Here is a 17,475-nt window from a genome sequence, read left to right as displayed (position 1 = left end):
AAAAAACAGGTCCCAAGAATTCTGGTTAAATGATCATTACTAATAGGGGCACGGCTGTATTAAATAAAGAGATGAGTGAAACATAACATGTCATGGAGTCAGGAAGGATTTGTTCCCCCTCTGAGGCAAACTGGAGAGGTTTCAGAAAGGATTTTGTACCTTCCACTGGGTCAACTAGCAGTTAGGCACGTTTTATATAGACATAAGAGTTGGAACTTGATGGATGAGCACCTTTTTTAACCTATGTTACAATTTTACTACATAACATGGCATAGTATAGGGATGATATAGTATTGTTTGTATAAACCAGTGGATACTAAAATGCCAGTCTCTCTTACAGACAAACATTCAAATGAAGAGAATTCTGACAGGTTATTTCATCTGTATACAGTCATCTGTGAATTTTATGTTCATTAATAGAATAACCATGAACACCAAAACAATAGACTGACGCTATTTTCATACTCATTTTGTAAGGCTATGATTTTTTTTCATACTGATTCATATACAAAACTCTATTCAACTCTCCCGAACAAAAGTGTAGGTAACAAAGATTATACATGTTAACATTTCTATGCCAGAACAAATATTAAGCATTTTTTAATGGTATTTTAGACTATGAAAAATTGAGCTTACTTACGTCTATGTTGAAGCTTGGAATTGAATTTAGCTAAATAGAGTTCTTGAAAAATATCTGATTTCAGGCAAAAATAGGTAAAACCAAACGTAAATGTGGCAGCCAAAATTAAAAACATTGTCTTTATGGAGGAAAGCATCTTTAAATAGCAGCGTCCCAAGATCTTCCACTGAAGAGTGCTCCTAATAAGTCCTGAAAGGTGCACTTGTGAGGCAGCCTTAGGTGTATTTTCAGAGAAAACCACACCCTTCTCTGTCTTCCTATTGCACATTACCTGTGCTGCCAGTTTTCCAAAACAGGTATTTAACTGAGCACATTCTCTGATACACCAAATCATCAGTCTTTTAGGAACTCAAAAAGTTCTATGTTTTGCATTGCATTTAGAATAAATACTGTATACTACACATACTTGTATACACATACATACATTTTATATTCTTTCTTGGGGCAAAAAGCAACCATATGTACTCTGTGCTGTTTGGACCCCAAATGTTTCTTTTTTGCAAGGTGAGTGAGTAACCTTATGTCACTGGTGCTCAATACTCATGTTCAGCAGTGAATGTACTGGTACATTAAGGAGCAGATTTATCAAAATGTGAGATTAGAGGTCACCACATAAAAACTCACCTACTTTCTACTCATTTTTAGAGACGTATTTATAAATAGGTAATAAATGCACTTCTAAAAATCCCATAGGAGTGAATGGAAAGTAGGTGAATTTTTCTGTGGTGACCTTTAATCTCACATTTTGATAAATCTGCCCCTAAGGGTTAATCCAGTGCACTTTTTGCCATGTCTGGGGTTAATGTAGGGGAGAAGATGAAACTTCTTGCAGATAGTGCCCTGACTGCAAGGCAGCAGTGCTGCAAACTGAGCCACCATGCTGCCCACATTTGCCCCATATGTTGTTAAGATGGCACTGCTGGACTATGTCAGTTACCCAACAAGTCAGCAAAGCTGTTCAGAAACCTATCCCAGACCAGTGAACTAAGAGTATGTAGTCATAGGGTTCTATTGTCAGGCTCAGACATGTTTGCGCGGCAGGGGGGGGGGGGGGGGGATAGGGGGCGCCCCATGTAGAAATCCAGCGCTGTCTATTGTGGGAACTAGAAACACCACCTCTGCCATACAATTTGGGTGGTAAGTCAAAGGATATGTGGAACCATCATTAAAGTCTCGTGTTCTCTCCTTTGCAGGTCTGAAATCCCTCAGGCAGTGGTGTAACTAGGATTTGTGGGCCCCCCCTGCAGAGGAACTTTCAGAGGCCCCCACCATTTATATTAACATGGTGCATGATGTGAGGCATGCAGCAGTGACCTGGAAGCAGGAGCGGCAGCACAGCAGCAGGAGCTTGTAGATCCCGCTGGCAGTGGGGCCCTTCCGAACTTGGGACCCCCCTGCATTGTGGGGTCTGTGGGGGCCTTATTTACGCCACTGCCCTCAGGTGGAACAACAAAGAGCAAAATAAATTTGACAAAGGTTGAAAAGGAACTATTTTTGGCCACATGTATAACCCAGAGCACTGCTTGGTTTTGACACAGTTTTGTGGTATTCCAAAAAGTGGGAAAGGCAGGGGATCAGGATTAAAGATATCCCTCAGCTCCATCTATTTATGGTGTCAACTATCTTATCTATTATCTTATCTATTTTATTCTATTTTATATTATTATTTGGCATATATGGAGCAGGCTGACTCTCAGAGCATTCTGGGGGGCAGCATCTGTAATACAGGTGGGGTGAGGAGTGCTTGAAAAGAAAGGCGGTTATAGGGGATTTAATTATTAGAAAGGTGGAAAGGGTAATCTATCACAAGGACCCTACATGCCGAACTGTCTGCTGCTTCCCTGCTACTAGGGTTCGGCATGTGGTGGAACGAGTGGACAGATTATTGGGAGGGGCTGGGGAAGACCCAGTGGTCATGGTACCCATCAGGTACACATCAGGCCAAGCCGACCGGGCGCCCTAGGCAACCCAATCGGCCAACTCCGCCCACCTCCCCGCCCCCCCGAATGGCGCATGCGCGCCAAAGCACAGGAGGAGGTGCAATTCGACCGGTCATTGCCTCCACCGCTAATGATAAGCGGTGGAGGCAATGACAAAGTAGAACTAGGGGTAGGCAGGAGAGGCTAGAGAGAATGTCTAGAGGGTTGAAGGAGATTATAAACTAGGCATGAGGGGAAGACAGGTTAGATAAAGTAGTGGGCATTATAAGGGGAAATGGGGGAGGAGACTTGCTTGGGGCTCCTGATAATGACAGGGAGTATTAAACCAGTATTAAATGTATGTTTACAAACGCAAGACTGGTAAAAAGGGAAAGCTGGAGGTGCTGGAGAAGAAATATGAAAGAAAGATGTGATTGGTGTTGCTGAAAAATGTAGGGGTATGCTATAGACCCCCTAATTTAAGTGAAGAGGTTCAGCTCCTGTTGCCAAAAGAAAAGGCTGTTAGTTTGGGGAAAGTAATAATAATGGGGGATTTGAATTACCCTAATATTGACTGGAGCAACTTGTTGCATGACAACTTTTTATCACAGGTTATTGAGGAGCTAAACAAAAACCATGCTTTACTGGAAAAGGCTGTGTTCTCTAATGACCCAGAACGTATAGCAAATGTGTAAGTGGTTGAACCCCTGTGATATAGTGACCATAATGTTATCTCATCTGGTGCAAAAAACATATATACACTGGGGAAATAAAGACTCTAAATTTCAGAAAAGCAAATTTTTCTTCTTCAGAGCAAAGATGGAATTAAGTTTTCTGCTAAAAAAAACATAACTAAATGGTTGTAATTTAAAATAATATTAAATTATTACTGCTCTGAATGTATTCCCTTAAGAATTAAATGTAAAAGTATTAAGAACCACCCTATGTGGCTTTTATGGAAAAAAAGAAAAGCATTTAAGAAATAAAAGTCACAGGGGACAGTAGCTGCGTTTAATGAATATAAACACTATAACAAGTGTTGTAAAACAGCAATCCAGAAGGCAAAGATAGAAAATGAGAAGCGCATTGTGACAGAGGCTAAGGGGCACATTTACTAACCCACGAACGGGCCGAATGCGTCCGATTGCGTTTTTTTCGTAATGATCGGTATTTTGTGATTTTTTCGGAAAATTTACGCGACTTTTTCGTTACTAATACGATTTGTGCGAAAAAACGCGAGTTTTTCGTAGCCATTCCGAAAGTTGCGCAAAATCTGGCGATTTTTCGTAGCGTTAAAACTTGCGCAAAAAATTGCGATTTTTCGTAGCGTTAAAACTTGCGTGAAACGGCGCACCTTTTGGGCCTGGTTCACTAAAGGGTGATAAAACGTGCGCTATTTTTATTGTGCGCTAAAATTTTTACCGCGTCTTAATTTTGGCGATTTTTCGCACGATTCACTATAAGCATACTCGCGCTTTTTTACGCGCGGTAAATAGCGCGGTATTTTCCGCATGCAGGCTATTTATCACATACGCTAATTGTAACAATCGGCAGCATAAAAATGGCGACATTTTTCCCTGGGAGAGCACAGAGTGCTAGAGAGGTGCTGTATAAAAGTTTATTTGCAAAAAACCCCCCCAAAAATTATAAAAATCTAAGTAAGAAAAAAAAAGAAGTGCTAGAGATAATAAAATGGGGGGGGGGTGGCATTTAAGAATATTTAGCCAAATACTTAGGGGTCTGTTTGCTAAAGTGGCTTAAATTAAGTGGGAGATTTTACACACAGAATAAATGGCAAATATGTTAAGGGCACTTTATTAAATTGCAATTATTCTGGCAACAAAAAATTGGATTGGCAGTTATCCCACTCGCCAGAAAATACGCTACATACTAATTAGCGCAAGTTTTACTATTCAGCAAAATGGGCTAAAGGCAAAATTGATGCCAGAATATTTGCAAACATTTAACCCATATAGCATATTGATGCTGTTACTGATAAATGTAAGAGTGTAGGAGAAACTACATGAAAGTATAGAATACCATATCAAGGAAGGCAAAATAATTAGACATTACCCAGTTCAAAAGTAGAAAAATAAAAACTTTAATTACAACAATAAACTTTTTTAAAAGACTATAAAAAAAAAACAAAAAAAACTTAGGGCTTGCTGCCCTTGAGTTCCCTCATGTCCTGCTGCAGCTCGGCCACCTGGGCCTTCAGAGTTTTTAGGTCCTCCTGCATTGACCGAAGTGTGGGGTCAGTCCTCCCAGGTGTTGTTTGGGTCCCCACATCTTCGGTCTGGCGTGATGGACCCTCGTCAGCAGGAGGACCTGGTGCCCAGCGCTTGGCCTGGGGAGAGTGTTGGGCCTGGGGGGAGAACTCAAGGGCCGGGGGGGAAACTGGGGGAGAAATCAAGGGGGGGAGTGTCTGGGGCCTCGGGGGACCCTGGGGCCTCGGGGGCCTCTTCAGCCTCGGGGGCCTGGCAGTCTGCTGGGTCCTCGGGGGCCTGGATGGCTGCTGGGGCCTGTGGGGCCTGGATGGGTCTTGGGGCCTCTGCTCGGGCCTCGGGGGCCATTTGTTGGGCCTCGGGGGCCTCTGCTCGGGCCTCGGGGGCCGCAGGTCGGGCCTCGGGGGCCATTTGTTGGGCCTCGGGGGCCTCTGCTCGGGCCTCGGGGGCCGCAGGTCGGGCCGCTGGGGCCATTTGTTGGGCCTCGGGGGCCGCAGGTCGGGCCGCTGGGGCCGGTAGAGGCTGGAGGGCCTGGGGTTGGGCCTGGGGAGGAGGCGCCAGCTGAAGTTCTGTAAAATAATATTGCAAGATGTTATTTTGTGTAATATATTATATATATATATACATTCATACACCATCATAAATAACGGGGCCCCTCACAACAACATTTTTTGGGCCCCCCCTTCTCCCACGCCCCCAATGGCCCCTCCCCCTGTGAACCCTCACATCAATACAAAGGACACAGAGACATTGTTAGCCAGGGCCCCCTAAAACATTTGTGGTCCTTCCCCAAATGACTCATACTATGGGCCGCTCCCTGCTGCTTCCCCCCTGCTTTAAACTTATTTATGCATATGTATTTGAAAATAGATGTGTATATATATATATTTATATATATATATAGAATAGGAAGTGCTGGGAAGCTGCACACCATAATGAACAATAACACCTGGGTGCCTGTGGCAAAACAAAATCTAGAAAGGCATGGGGTGACAGCACACACAGGATTTTGACAAGGAGTCACAAAGATGTGAAATAATATTTAGAGGTTTATTGTGAGCAACGTTTCAGTTCCTCACTGGCATTATGGTTGGACGTGATGGACGTATGTCTTTTTTCAACCCAACTTACTATGTTACTATGTTACTTTCATCATCCCTGACATTTCTTATATTTGTACCTTTAGTTCAAATTACTTGCTAAATCTTTTACTGAACGTATACTGTAAAAGCATAATAAAGTACAATAATTACCTTCTCTAATTTCAGCGACCAGTTCTGGGCTCCTGCGCTTAAGGTCGGACCACAGCCGCCGGAGCTGGTGGGGGCCCACATCAAGGGCAAACCCGGCGAGCAAACCCTCTCTTAGCTCGGCCAGGATTGCCCTCTTCCTCTCGTGGACCCCTAAGTCCCCCGGCGGTGGGTGGTCATATCCTGCACGCAGGAGCATGCTGATAATATAGCGCCTCTCCCCTGGTAGCAAGTCAGAAACCCCAGGCATCTCCTCTCAGTTTGGCTCAATGACACAAAATGGCCCCAAGTCGCACATGTCACAAGATTACAAAATCGCCACAAAATGTCTGCAATTCGCGAGATTACAAAATCGCGGAAAAAAAATATCGCCAAAATATACATAGTAATGTATTTTGCGCGAAAAAAATATTCGCCGCTACAGTACAGTATATTTTGGCGACAACATATTCACCGCTATAGTACTGTATATTAGTAGCGAAATTCCATACATGCCAAGACTTTAGTAAAATTGAGTAAAAAGACACATACTTGAATAAATAACACTGTAAGCCCATATTTTATTGCAAAAAACTCATTTACTGTACTTTTGTATAATTTTTCGCCTGCCTGTAGTAGGTGTTAATTTTTGCATAGCCGAATGCGATATTTAGTGCGCAAAAGATATAGTGAATCATGCGATAGTATTCTTTTCAGTGCGGAAATTAACGCATGCGCTAAAACTTGTGCGAGAAATAACCATGCGAAAATGGCGATTTTTCGCACGCGATAATTGCGCTACTTTCGGAATGGCTACGAAAAACTTGCGTTTTTTCGTGCAAATCGTATTGGTAACGAAAAAGCCGCGACAATTTCCGAAAAGTCGTAAAGACGCCGAAAAAATCGCAAAAAATACGAAAAAGTCGCAAAATGTTCGTTTTCCAATCGGAAGTTTTCCAATTCGGATTCGAATTCGTGTCTTAGTAAATCAGCCCCTAAGACTAACCCCAAAAAGTTTTTTAAGTAAATTAATGAATAGAGGGTAGTTAATGGTATATTCTCTACTTGGAGTAAGGAACTTAGTGGGGTCCCTCAGGGTTCTGAATTGGGTCCACTTTTATTTGTCTTGTTCATTAATGACTTTGGGGAGGGTATTATTAGTTATGTATAAAAATGCTGCAGCCAAATGTATTCCCTCCAGCATGTGGTATCCTTGCAGCAGGATCTTGACAAACTGCCAATCTGGGCAATTAAGTGGCAGATGAGATTTAATGTGGATAAATATAAGGTCATGCACCTGGAATGTAAAATTATGCAAGCCCCGTATACCCTGAATCGGACTGTACTAGGCAAATCCATAATGAAAAAGGATCTTGGAATCCTCAAAGATAATAAACTTGTCTGTAGCAAGCAATGCCAGTCAGCAACTGCAAGGGAAAACAAGGTTTTGTTTTGTATTAAAGGAGACATTGGATAAATGGAAAAAAACTAATTTTGTAGGCAATTGTGAATAATATATGGTACTGGTTTTACATTGGTCTAAAATTGAATACAGTCTGTAAAAATGGCCCCTTTATTGGAGCTCCCTATAGGTCCAATCAGGTCTCTGTCCATGTTTCAAATGAAGGGTGGGCGTGTCCTAACAGTTCCTGCCAGAATCACAGCAGGAGGGGATAGCCAATCACAGCCTTGCACTCACACAAGCAAAGATAGGCTTCAGTTCCCTATCAGGTCAGCCTAGTTGCTGATTGGTTCCTATCCTACAGTGCAGTGTACTGAGTGCCTTTGGCTCCCCTGCACATCCAGAGAATTCAGCCAGTGGGAAGTGAAATGGATGGGCGGGACTAGTGGGGTTTTTGTGGAATTTCTCAATAAATCAGTCCGAAACAAAACTTTTTTAAGCACAATCCTTCTATATTTAGAGGAGTATAATTCACTAGAACATTCTTAATTTTTATATGATATGTTGACAATGTACCTAAAGCTGAGGTGGACTGATCTACAATTTTTATTTGCATGTTTCTTTCATAAACAGTTATGGATCATATTGCAATGCTGGTTTATGAATAGTGAGCAAAGTTGTCTCAGTGCTGACTTATCAGAGGGCAAATTTACCCAGAGTTAATAAATGAGCCGTACTGTATTTGATACCTCGTACAAAAGGCACCAACAAAGGCAATAAAGTAGTGAGGCTTATTTATAAACACTGGGCAAAGTTGCACCCCTGGCAGTAACACCTAGCATACAATCAGTGATTAGCTTTTTTCCGTCAGCTGCAAATTAAACAAGGCAGCCATCTTTAAAAAGGTATTCTCCCTTCCTTTCCCTCCTTGCTTCATACTGCACATGTGTTTCATTCCCCCCCTTTGACAGATCCGCTTCTGATTGGCTGGTGGGCCTGTGTAGCTCAGAACAGGAGACAGGATCAAGTTACACACATGTGCATTGCTACTGAAGGCAGCCTACAGGAAGAGGAGAGAGATTCAGTGATGTCACTGGAGTCTTCACACTGCTGTAGGCTGCCAGCACCATATCTCAGAGAAGCAAGCAGGGATCTGGGAATTTAGATATGCAGTAAGTACTTAAAAAGAATGCCTTTAGACTTACTTTTAATTTATATTAACCTTTCATTGTCCTTTAAAGAGAGTGAGTGAGTTTTCCCTACGGAGGGATTCAGGGATAGAGTTCCAGAGGTAAGGAGCAGCGAGATAGAAAGGTTTAAGAACGAGAGAGCGCAGTGGGTGTGGATGGTGTAAAAAGACGGAGGCTCTGAGAGGAGCGGAGGAGATGACCAGGAACATGCAGGGAGACCAGTGAAGAAATGTAGTGAGGAGCAGAGGAGTAAAGGGCTTTGAATGTTAGCAGAAGGATTTTGTATGCTATACTTTGCTTATCAGGCAGCCATGCTAGAGAGCTTAAGTGAGGCGGAACAGGTTCCCTTTTAGGAGAGAGCAGGAGGATCCTGGCAGCAGAGTTTAAGATTAATTGCAGGGGGTATGGTAAATCATTAGCATAAAGTGTCTGCTATATAGGTAAGGACTATAATTTTTTCAGAAGCCATACTATAGCAACACAAACATTTTCTATTGTAGCACAGTTTGTTTTTTTTCTGGGTTAGCAACATTCTGTTCCTCCCTATTGTCGTAACACAGCTTTTAGTCAGCATTCATTTGGACTGTGTGATGTTTTGTAAACTCAAGGGTAGCAAGGATGGGGATGAAAGGACATATTTTATCAGCCATTTACCTTATTCTGCCTTATTTATTTCAGAGACTGTGCATTTCTTTTTGGATCATTCCTAGCTACAGTTGGCATTGGCTTCATGAATTTTTTCTGTGGATGGAAAGTTAAATTCAGATCTGAGACCCTATTGAACAAGAGTGCTTCTGCAATGTCACATATGCTCACTACAGAAATACTATGGCCCTGAGCAGTTTGATAGCCTGGAGTAGAAAGATGATATTCTGGGGGCAACTTAGGTGTTATCACACATAATACAGCAGGTGTGAATAACATTCACTTTTTCAATTAAAGCATACCTCCCAACATTGCAAAAATGCAAAGAGGCACAAAGAGAAATGCTGCGCGTAGCAGAAAAATTATTGACCATGCCCATTTTTGCGATCATATCCCTCAATACCACTCCCATTTTACAAAATTTGCAGGTTATTTAAAGTTTGAACACAGTTCTGGGAGATTTGGGATACAATTTTATGTGTTATTACAGTTTTGCTAAAAAGGTAAAATTGCCTTTTAAAGGAGAAGGAAAGGTAAGTAAGCTTTATCAGAAAGGTCTATGTAAATACAGCCATAAGCACTGACAGAAACGCTGCACTGAGTTCTCTATCAAAAGAAACACAGGATTTCTTGTCTCCTTTTTTGTAAAAATTATGTTTAGGTGAGGTAAAATGGCAGCTGTTGTCTTAAGCAAACGGAGAAAGCTTCTAGAGCCGTTTACTCAGGTATGGTAATGCATTCTGCATTCTAGGTGGCACTAATATGGCAAATCTATTGGCAGTAAAATTGAAAAATTACTTTCCTTCTGTCACGGTCGGCACCCTAAACCAGAACAGATGCCAAGTTCCCTGGTCTCGGCTCGGCTTCACCAGTAGTGTGACTGCCTTTGGCTTCGGGAGGAGCCCTCAGCTACTCAGATGCCACCTGGACTTAACGAGAGGAACAAGGCGAGGAGTTCTGGCAAGCAAAGGGGCACGACTGTTGTAAAAGTCAGTTAGGACGAAGATCACGGTACAATAGGATTAGGCAAGTTCGTAGTCAGGCAACCAAGGCCAGAACAGCTAATGTGCCCCCCAGGAACCTGAGAAAGTTAGGTTCCACAAATCCCTAATGAGGCATCATAAAAATTTGATGAAAAAGTTGTACACACTGTATGTCGACTTGTGTGTGGCCACTAACGCCTACAATGCCAGTCAGGCACGCCAAGCTGCACATGAGTCAGCCATGTTAAGCCTCAAACAGGCCAGTCAGGCACGCTAAGCTGCACACGAGGCTGCCATGTTAAGCCTCCAACAGGCGTGTCAGGCACGCCAAGCTGCACATGAGGCTGCCATGTTAAGCCTCCAACAGGCGTGTCAGGCACGCCAAGCTGCACATGAGGCTGCCATGTTAAGCCTCCAACAGGCGTGTCAGGCACGCCAAACTGCACACGAGGCTGCCATGTTAAGCCTGCAAGAGGAGCGGTTAGAACTACAACGACAAAAAGTAGCATTGTTGGCTAGGCAAAATACGCTCCTAGAGCAACAAATTGCCTTGCAAGAAAAGGCACTAAAGGCAATTGAGCCAACATGCTCTACCAGTAGAGCTAGTGGGGAGAGCACAGCTACCCACTAGGCAGCTTCGTAAAAGAAAATAAATGTGCCACATTAGGGATCTGTGGAACCTATCTTTTCTTAGGCCTATGTTGTTTGAAAATATTTCTTTCTGTTCTTTATATTTGTGTTGCGGGTGGGGGAATCACCTGCTCAAACCATTAATTTAGGAAGTGGGTTCCCTGTAAATAAAACCTTTTTTTTTTGGAGAAGTTGTTTGGTATTTCTTGTTTATGGCATTAAAGATTGTAGGTACTTACAGGAAAAGTAATTGGTAATGATTTGTCCCCGGACTTCATTCCCTCTGGCATCCACACCTTGGACAGGATCTTGGGGATGTATGGGGTCACCCAGGTCCTCAGCCACATCGCCTGGTAAGCCATGCCGGTTCACCAGATTGTGCAGTACAGCACACGCAGCCACAGTTTGGCCAACTTTAGAGGGGCTGTACATGAGGCTGCCTCCTGATTTATCCAGGCAGCGGAACTGGCTTTTAAGGACCCCAAATGTCCTCTCAATCACAGGCCACGCTCTCACATGTGCTTCATTAAAAGCACACCTAGAGCACGGGTAGCCAGCATCTCCTCAAATAAAATAAGATGTAATAAGATGCTGCAAACAAATAAGCTGATTCCAGTCTCCCTCTGTCAAAACATGGCCCTTTTGCAACAGATGTGACAGTGTGAGACTGATAGGTGACACTACAAGTAGCTGCTTTGACTCTCCCAGTGGCACTTTTCAAATTGCAAAACAAGCTTATGGCAGGCAGGGACTGGTTTGACAGTGGGAGACAGAAAGCAAATGTGGGCAAGTTGTGCTAGACATGACACAAATACTTACCTAACAGCCACCCGTGAGGCATTTGTCCTGTCTCGAAAGAATGGTAAAGTGCGGACTGCCTTAGGATGTAAGCATCGTGAGAGGAGCCAGGGAACCCAGACACAATGCTCAGGATGTTCATCTGTGCATCACACACCACTTGCACATTGAGTGGTAGCTCTTACGGTTTCTAAATATGTGCTCCCTGTCTTGGGGGGGTTTAACACCACATGGGTGCAATCAATTGCAAAAAAGCGAGGCTGCATGACTCTGGAAGGCTCAGGGACTTGATGTTCCTCCTCCAAATCAAGCAAAGACCCCATTGCAAACTCCATTTTAGCTCAAAAATGAAAAATGTGCTCTGCCCAACGCCTCCACCAATTAGGCGCTAAAATACGCACACATTCGCGCGCTAATTAACGCATTTAACGCTTTAGGTGCTTTTGTGAATCATGCATTAGTAGTCTTTTCATTCGCTAATTACCGCATTGCGGTAAAAATAACGCATGCGGTTGCGCGCTAATTAACGCATGCGATATGCGACTTAACGCATGCTATAATACTTTAGCGAATCGCGCGTTTTTTCACGTCAATTTTAACGCAAAAAAGCATGCGCTAAGCGTTATCGCACTTTAGTGAGTCAACCCTTATATATATTAGGTAGTTCAGGAACCTACTAAAAAAGATGCTGTATTGATTCTCGTAGTCACTAATACAGAATTTTTTCTAGTATTGGTAAGCATTAGGGAACAGTGATTATGACACGGCCTCCCCTTGACAGACATCTCTGCAAGGAGTAACTAAGATACTGCATTTTAGATGTGCAAACTTTGTCAGTATAAGGACATCTCTGCAATATATTAACTGGGAAAGGCCTTTACAAGATGAAACATAAAAGGAAGATAGAATGTCTTTAAAATGCTACTCAATAGAGAAATTATCATGGTTAGGATGAGAAGAGCTGTAAGGAGCCGAAGAGCCAGTACTATACAAATTGTGGTGCACTGTTCATAGTACAAAATAAAATATTTATTCTGACATGTATGCCTTGTCAGGATTACCACTGCACTGAAGATTATATTTGTTAGTATTTTGGTATATGGCTTCCATAAAGATTAGCCATATGCTGCTTGCATTTTAGTATCTCTGCCTACTTTACTTACTGGTTACTCTTCTGTGACAGAGTGCATGAATGGATGCCCTCACATCCTCTGGAAGGATGCAAATCTTTCTCCCAATATGCCCACCCAATTTGATCATTTGGTCCTTAGGGTATAAGGACCACATCAATGACCTTATGCAGTCTACAATCCAATGGAAAAATCAAATGTGCCTCATTCACACCTGATTCACACCTTTTTTGTTCAGATATCGGTCAGAAGGGCCATTGGGGGGTCCCCTTATACAGTGTCGGACTGGCCCACCAGGATACAAGGAAAACTCCTGGTGGGCCCAGGTGTAAGTGGGCCCTCCTGCTCCTGACCATTTGGCTTGTTTCATGGTCATTCCCTCTTTGTGAATGGGAAGAAAGAGGAGAAATAGATGGAAGAATAGATGCTAGCATGTAAATAAAAGAGACTGGGAGAATAAAGAATATGGGTGATGAAAGGAGGAAAAATAGTTTGGAAAGTGGGCCTAGGTTCTAAGGTTCTCTAATTATATACCCCCAAAGCACATCTTCTTCAGTGTAAACATTACCAACTTTGCCAGTCTTTTTTATATGACTGAGAGGATCCTACATTACATCCTATATTCTACATTACTGAAAGTATCCATTTTTGATGATAGATAGACCGGTTCAACATATATAATTTTATATATATATATGCACACACTGTAATAAAAAAAACTTCTATCCCCTCAGAATGGGTTGCCACTTACTATTTTGTTTAATATTTTGAGACAGTTTGCAATTGGTTGTCATTTTTTATAATTTTTAGTTTTTTTAATGATTTAACTTTTTGTTCAGCAGCTCTCTAGTTTAGAGTTTAAGCAGCTATCTGGTTGCTAAGGTCCAAATTACCTTAGTAACCAAGATTTGGTTTGAATGAGAGACTGGTTTATGAATAGGAGAGGGACCGAATAGAAAAATAATTTATAAAAAGTAACAATAACAATAAGTTTCACAGAGCAACAGTTTTGACTGCTAGGGTCAGTGACCCCCATTTGAAAGCTGGTAAGAGTCAGAAGAAGACATCAAATAATTTAAAAGCAATTAAAAATAAGTAATGAAGAACAATTGAAACATTGCTTAGAATTGACTATTGTATAACATACTAAAATTTAACTTGAATCACCCCTTTAAGCAAAAAATTACAGTACAATACCAATTTAGTATTGATATCATACAATTAATAATCATTAAAGTGATATTCTCTGTACATGCTGAGCATATAAGTGTTAAAGCAAGTTTAGTCCTGTAAAGAACAAATATTGCCTACACTGCTCTAAATCAACTTACCAACTAGAATGGAACCGGTTTTCCAGCACTTATTTTTCAGATGAATTTATTGGAAAGTTGGTTTACCACAATACATTGGACAGAAAAGACTCAGTAAATACATAACTTAATGTATTATGGAAGCAGTACATTCTTCAAGAGGAGTGTGCACATTCTTTTAACAGTTTGTAGACTTAGCACATCATGTAAAATGTAACTGCAATGAACCAAATGTAAATGATTAGTTAAAGCAGTCTGTAAGTCATGAGGCAAGTGTGGTAAGCTTCATCTGCCAAACCAGCTGCTAGTAAACAGGTTAACATAACATTTTGGCAGTTTCCTGTGTACATTTAAATGGTAACAACTATATAGTTTGTAGGTGTCATAGTCAGTGTAGTGCTGAATATTGGAGGTATTTGTAATAATTAGAAACAAATGATGCCTGGAATACTAGGCTCCAGCTCACATGATTCTGTTTAATAACTATGTAGGACAAAGCTCATTTCTTTAGCTTTCTAGCTGGGTACAAATAATTCAGCCATAATAGAGGCAAGTCAGTACATCTGCATGTGACTTCAATCTGCAGCCCTGCTAGAGCAGTTAGTGGGCACCATTAGCCTTCTGATTCTACTTTGATGTATGTTTTGCTTAAAGTTCCAAAGGTTACATTTGGTTTCTCTCTATCTATAATATTATAATTTGCAAACCAATTAACAACATGAATGTAATGGCAAATATAAATATAGTAGCTGTAATTAACTGGCAACAGGGTTAAAAGCACACAGCTCATGCTTGCTACTTGCCGTTACAGGTTAGAGGAGCTGGTAGCCAACAGCGACACCAACAGGAAGAGGGCTGCAGGTTATTATTAGTGGCAGCCTTAGAACAATAGTTTTGCATATCATATACCTACTGTAGTGTCATAATTCCCGTGATAAGTATCCAGGAGATAGTGTAGACTACAAGGCAAAAGGCTTTTGCAATTTAATCTCTACTGCTTTCTTGGATAAAGTATCTGTGATCAAAAAGCCCTGCGTTCCACACCCCTGTGGCACATACAGCAATTTCTCTGATGGTGTATTATCCCTAGAGGAGAAAAGGCCAATCTGCTCCTGTCTGCCCCATGCACTTTGGGGGACTGTGGTAATCTCTGTTTTATATTTTGATAAATATACCCAATAGAGATTAAGGAACCACACTCTATGCTCACCTCTTTACAAGTTGGCTTGCTTCCCCATCAGATGCATAGCGCATTATGTAAATGTGTACAGCGTAGCACACAACTTCCATTAGCACAATTTGAGTTATTCATTTATCACGAACGTCAAATTTTGGAGAAAGAGTTATTTTTCTAACATACACCTCCTTGACAGCTCAGGTAAATACAGATATGCCACTCAGGATTCAGTCTAATTTGCCCCCCCTCTTCCCAGCCACCTGCAGTAACAGCCAAGGCACCTGATGTCAGAATTTGCAGCATAGTTTTACTTAGCATTAAACACACCAGAAATCATCAGAGCAGAGAGAATAGTCAGGGACATGGAATAGATGCAGATGCCTTGTCTGTGTGTGGAATGGACATGGATTGGGTGAAACAGGGCACGTCTCTGATGCACACAGCTTATAATACAACTGAGTTGGAATTGTGTACGTATGCAATGTTGGAAGCGACCGTACATCCGTACACAATTTTGAGACCCAATCAAGGGGGTTGTCTAAGAGGTGCAGTATTGTAAAGACCACATCAGGGTGGTCAGGGGTGTAAATAAACCCTGCATACACTGATCAATTACCTGCCGACTCTGTCCAGAAGGACTAAGTTGGGAACTTGTATTGGCCCATGTATGGCCACCTTTAGCCTTCACCCCCCTTCCTGAGCTTTCCATGTTAAAATATAATGTGTAAGGCTTGGTCCTCCCAACTGCATTCCCTCCCTGAGCCTTCCACATTACTTATTTTAACTCTGAATTAGAAAGTTTAGGGATAGGGTTTTTTTTTGCTATTAATAACATTGGCATCAAACAACATTTTTACCAGCTAGGTGGCACATGAACACGAATGTTACAAACCTAGTCTTTGCATATGTACGTTTGTGTTTGCGTGTGCAAATTAGGATTTGTTTTCCCTACTGGCAAGATTTGGATTCTGCCAAATAACTGTTTAGGGTTGTCACCTATCCAGTTTTAACCCTTTTACTGCCAGCCATTTTGGTCAAAGCGGAACTTGTATTGCCAGTTTTCGACAATTATTTTATGCACGAATATACAACTGATTTGGAAAGTCCCATGTCTCCTGAACGTGCCAATACCAAATATATATAGTTTTATGGAGATTTCTCACTTGTATAGGTCAAAAACTCCCAGCAGTACACTACCAAATTTCCAAAGCACTGCTCCAGAAAGCTGCATACTTTAGATTTCAAGGCCAAAAATTCCACTAACAGAAGGTTTATCCCAGAAAATTGTACATTTTTGGAAAGAACAGATTCTGGGGAATACAGAATAGGCACAAATGTCTGTCTACTCCAAACTATCAAGTCGCAATGCTTTCCTAAAGTTATTGGTTTTTATCAAAATTTGTGATTTTTTTTAAAAATCGCTTCAAAGCTTCCAGTCTATAGTATCTTATCTCCTACAGGTCATAAAGTAACCAAATAAAACACCCTAAATATAAATGCCAGGGGTCCACTGAACAGTTTGATGCCCAATATGTATAGGTTTACTTAAGTATGTGGCATGTAGCGGCCCCAATGTGAACATACCCGATATGTACTGTCATTTCTGTCATTTCAGCTCCTGCAAAATCAACACATTTACATCATTATATGTGGGATAAAGCTAGTAAAAAGTACGCTCACCCCAGAAAGTCATATATTTTTGGAAAGTACACATTCCCCCGAATCTAAAATGGGTACCCATGTCTTTCTACTCCAAAGTACCAAGCCACACAGCTTTTCTAAAGTTAGCAATTTTAATGACATTTCCAAAAATCCCCTCAAAGCTTCCACTTTGCAGCATCTTATCTCCCACATAGCATTAGGTACCAAGATAAAACACCCTAAATATGAACGCCAGGGGTCCACTGAACAGTTTGATGCCCAATATGTATAGGTTTACCTAAGTATGTGGCATGTAGGGGCCCCAATGGGAACATACCCCCATATGATCTATCATTTCAGCTCCTGCAAAATCAACACATTTACATCATTATATGTGGGATAATGCTACAAAAAAAGTACACTCACCCCAGAAAGCCATATATTTTTGGAAAATACACATCCCCCCGAATCTATAATGGGTAAACATTTCTTCTTGGTTCAAAGTACCAAGCTGTAAAGCTTTCCTAAGTTTGCAGATTTTTATGACATTTCGAAA

General features: G+C 41.6%; 1 protein-coding gene across 4 annotated transcripts in view; it reads right to left on the bottom strand.

Moving 5' to 3' along the window:
- The window catches only part of b4galt1l (beta-1,4-galactosyltransferase 1-like), a 79,172-nt gene that overhangs the window by 35,632 nt on the left and 26,065 nt on the right, over positions 1-17,475 (bottom strand). For 2 of the 4 annotated variants that reach the window (XM_002937945.4, XM_018097007.2), the window contains exon 1: positions 641-844. The exons of the other annotated variants lie outside the window; for them this stretch is intronic. In XM_002937945.4, coding sequence (XP_002937991.3) covers positions 641-776 — 136 coding nt within the window. In that variant the 5' untranslated portion in view covers positions 777-844. Of the gene's footprint in view, positions 1-640; positions 845-17,475 lie in introns of those variants that run through there. 4 annotated transcript variants of the gene reach the window in all.

The sequence above is a fragment of the Xenopus tropicalis genome, chromosome 1 (assembly GCF_000004195.4).
Source record: "Xenopus tropicalis strain Nigerian chromosome 1, UCB_Xtro_10.0, whole genome shotgun sequence".
NCBI classification, from domain to species: Eukaryota; Metazoa; Chordata; class Amphibia; order Anura; family Pipidae; genus Xenopus; species Xenopus tropicalis.
Note: the sequence above shows the minus strand (reverse complement) of the source record. Positions and strands in the feature narration are given on the sequence as shown.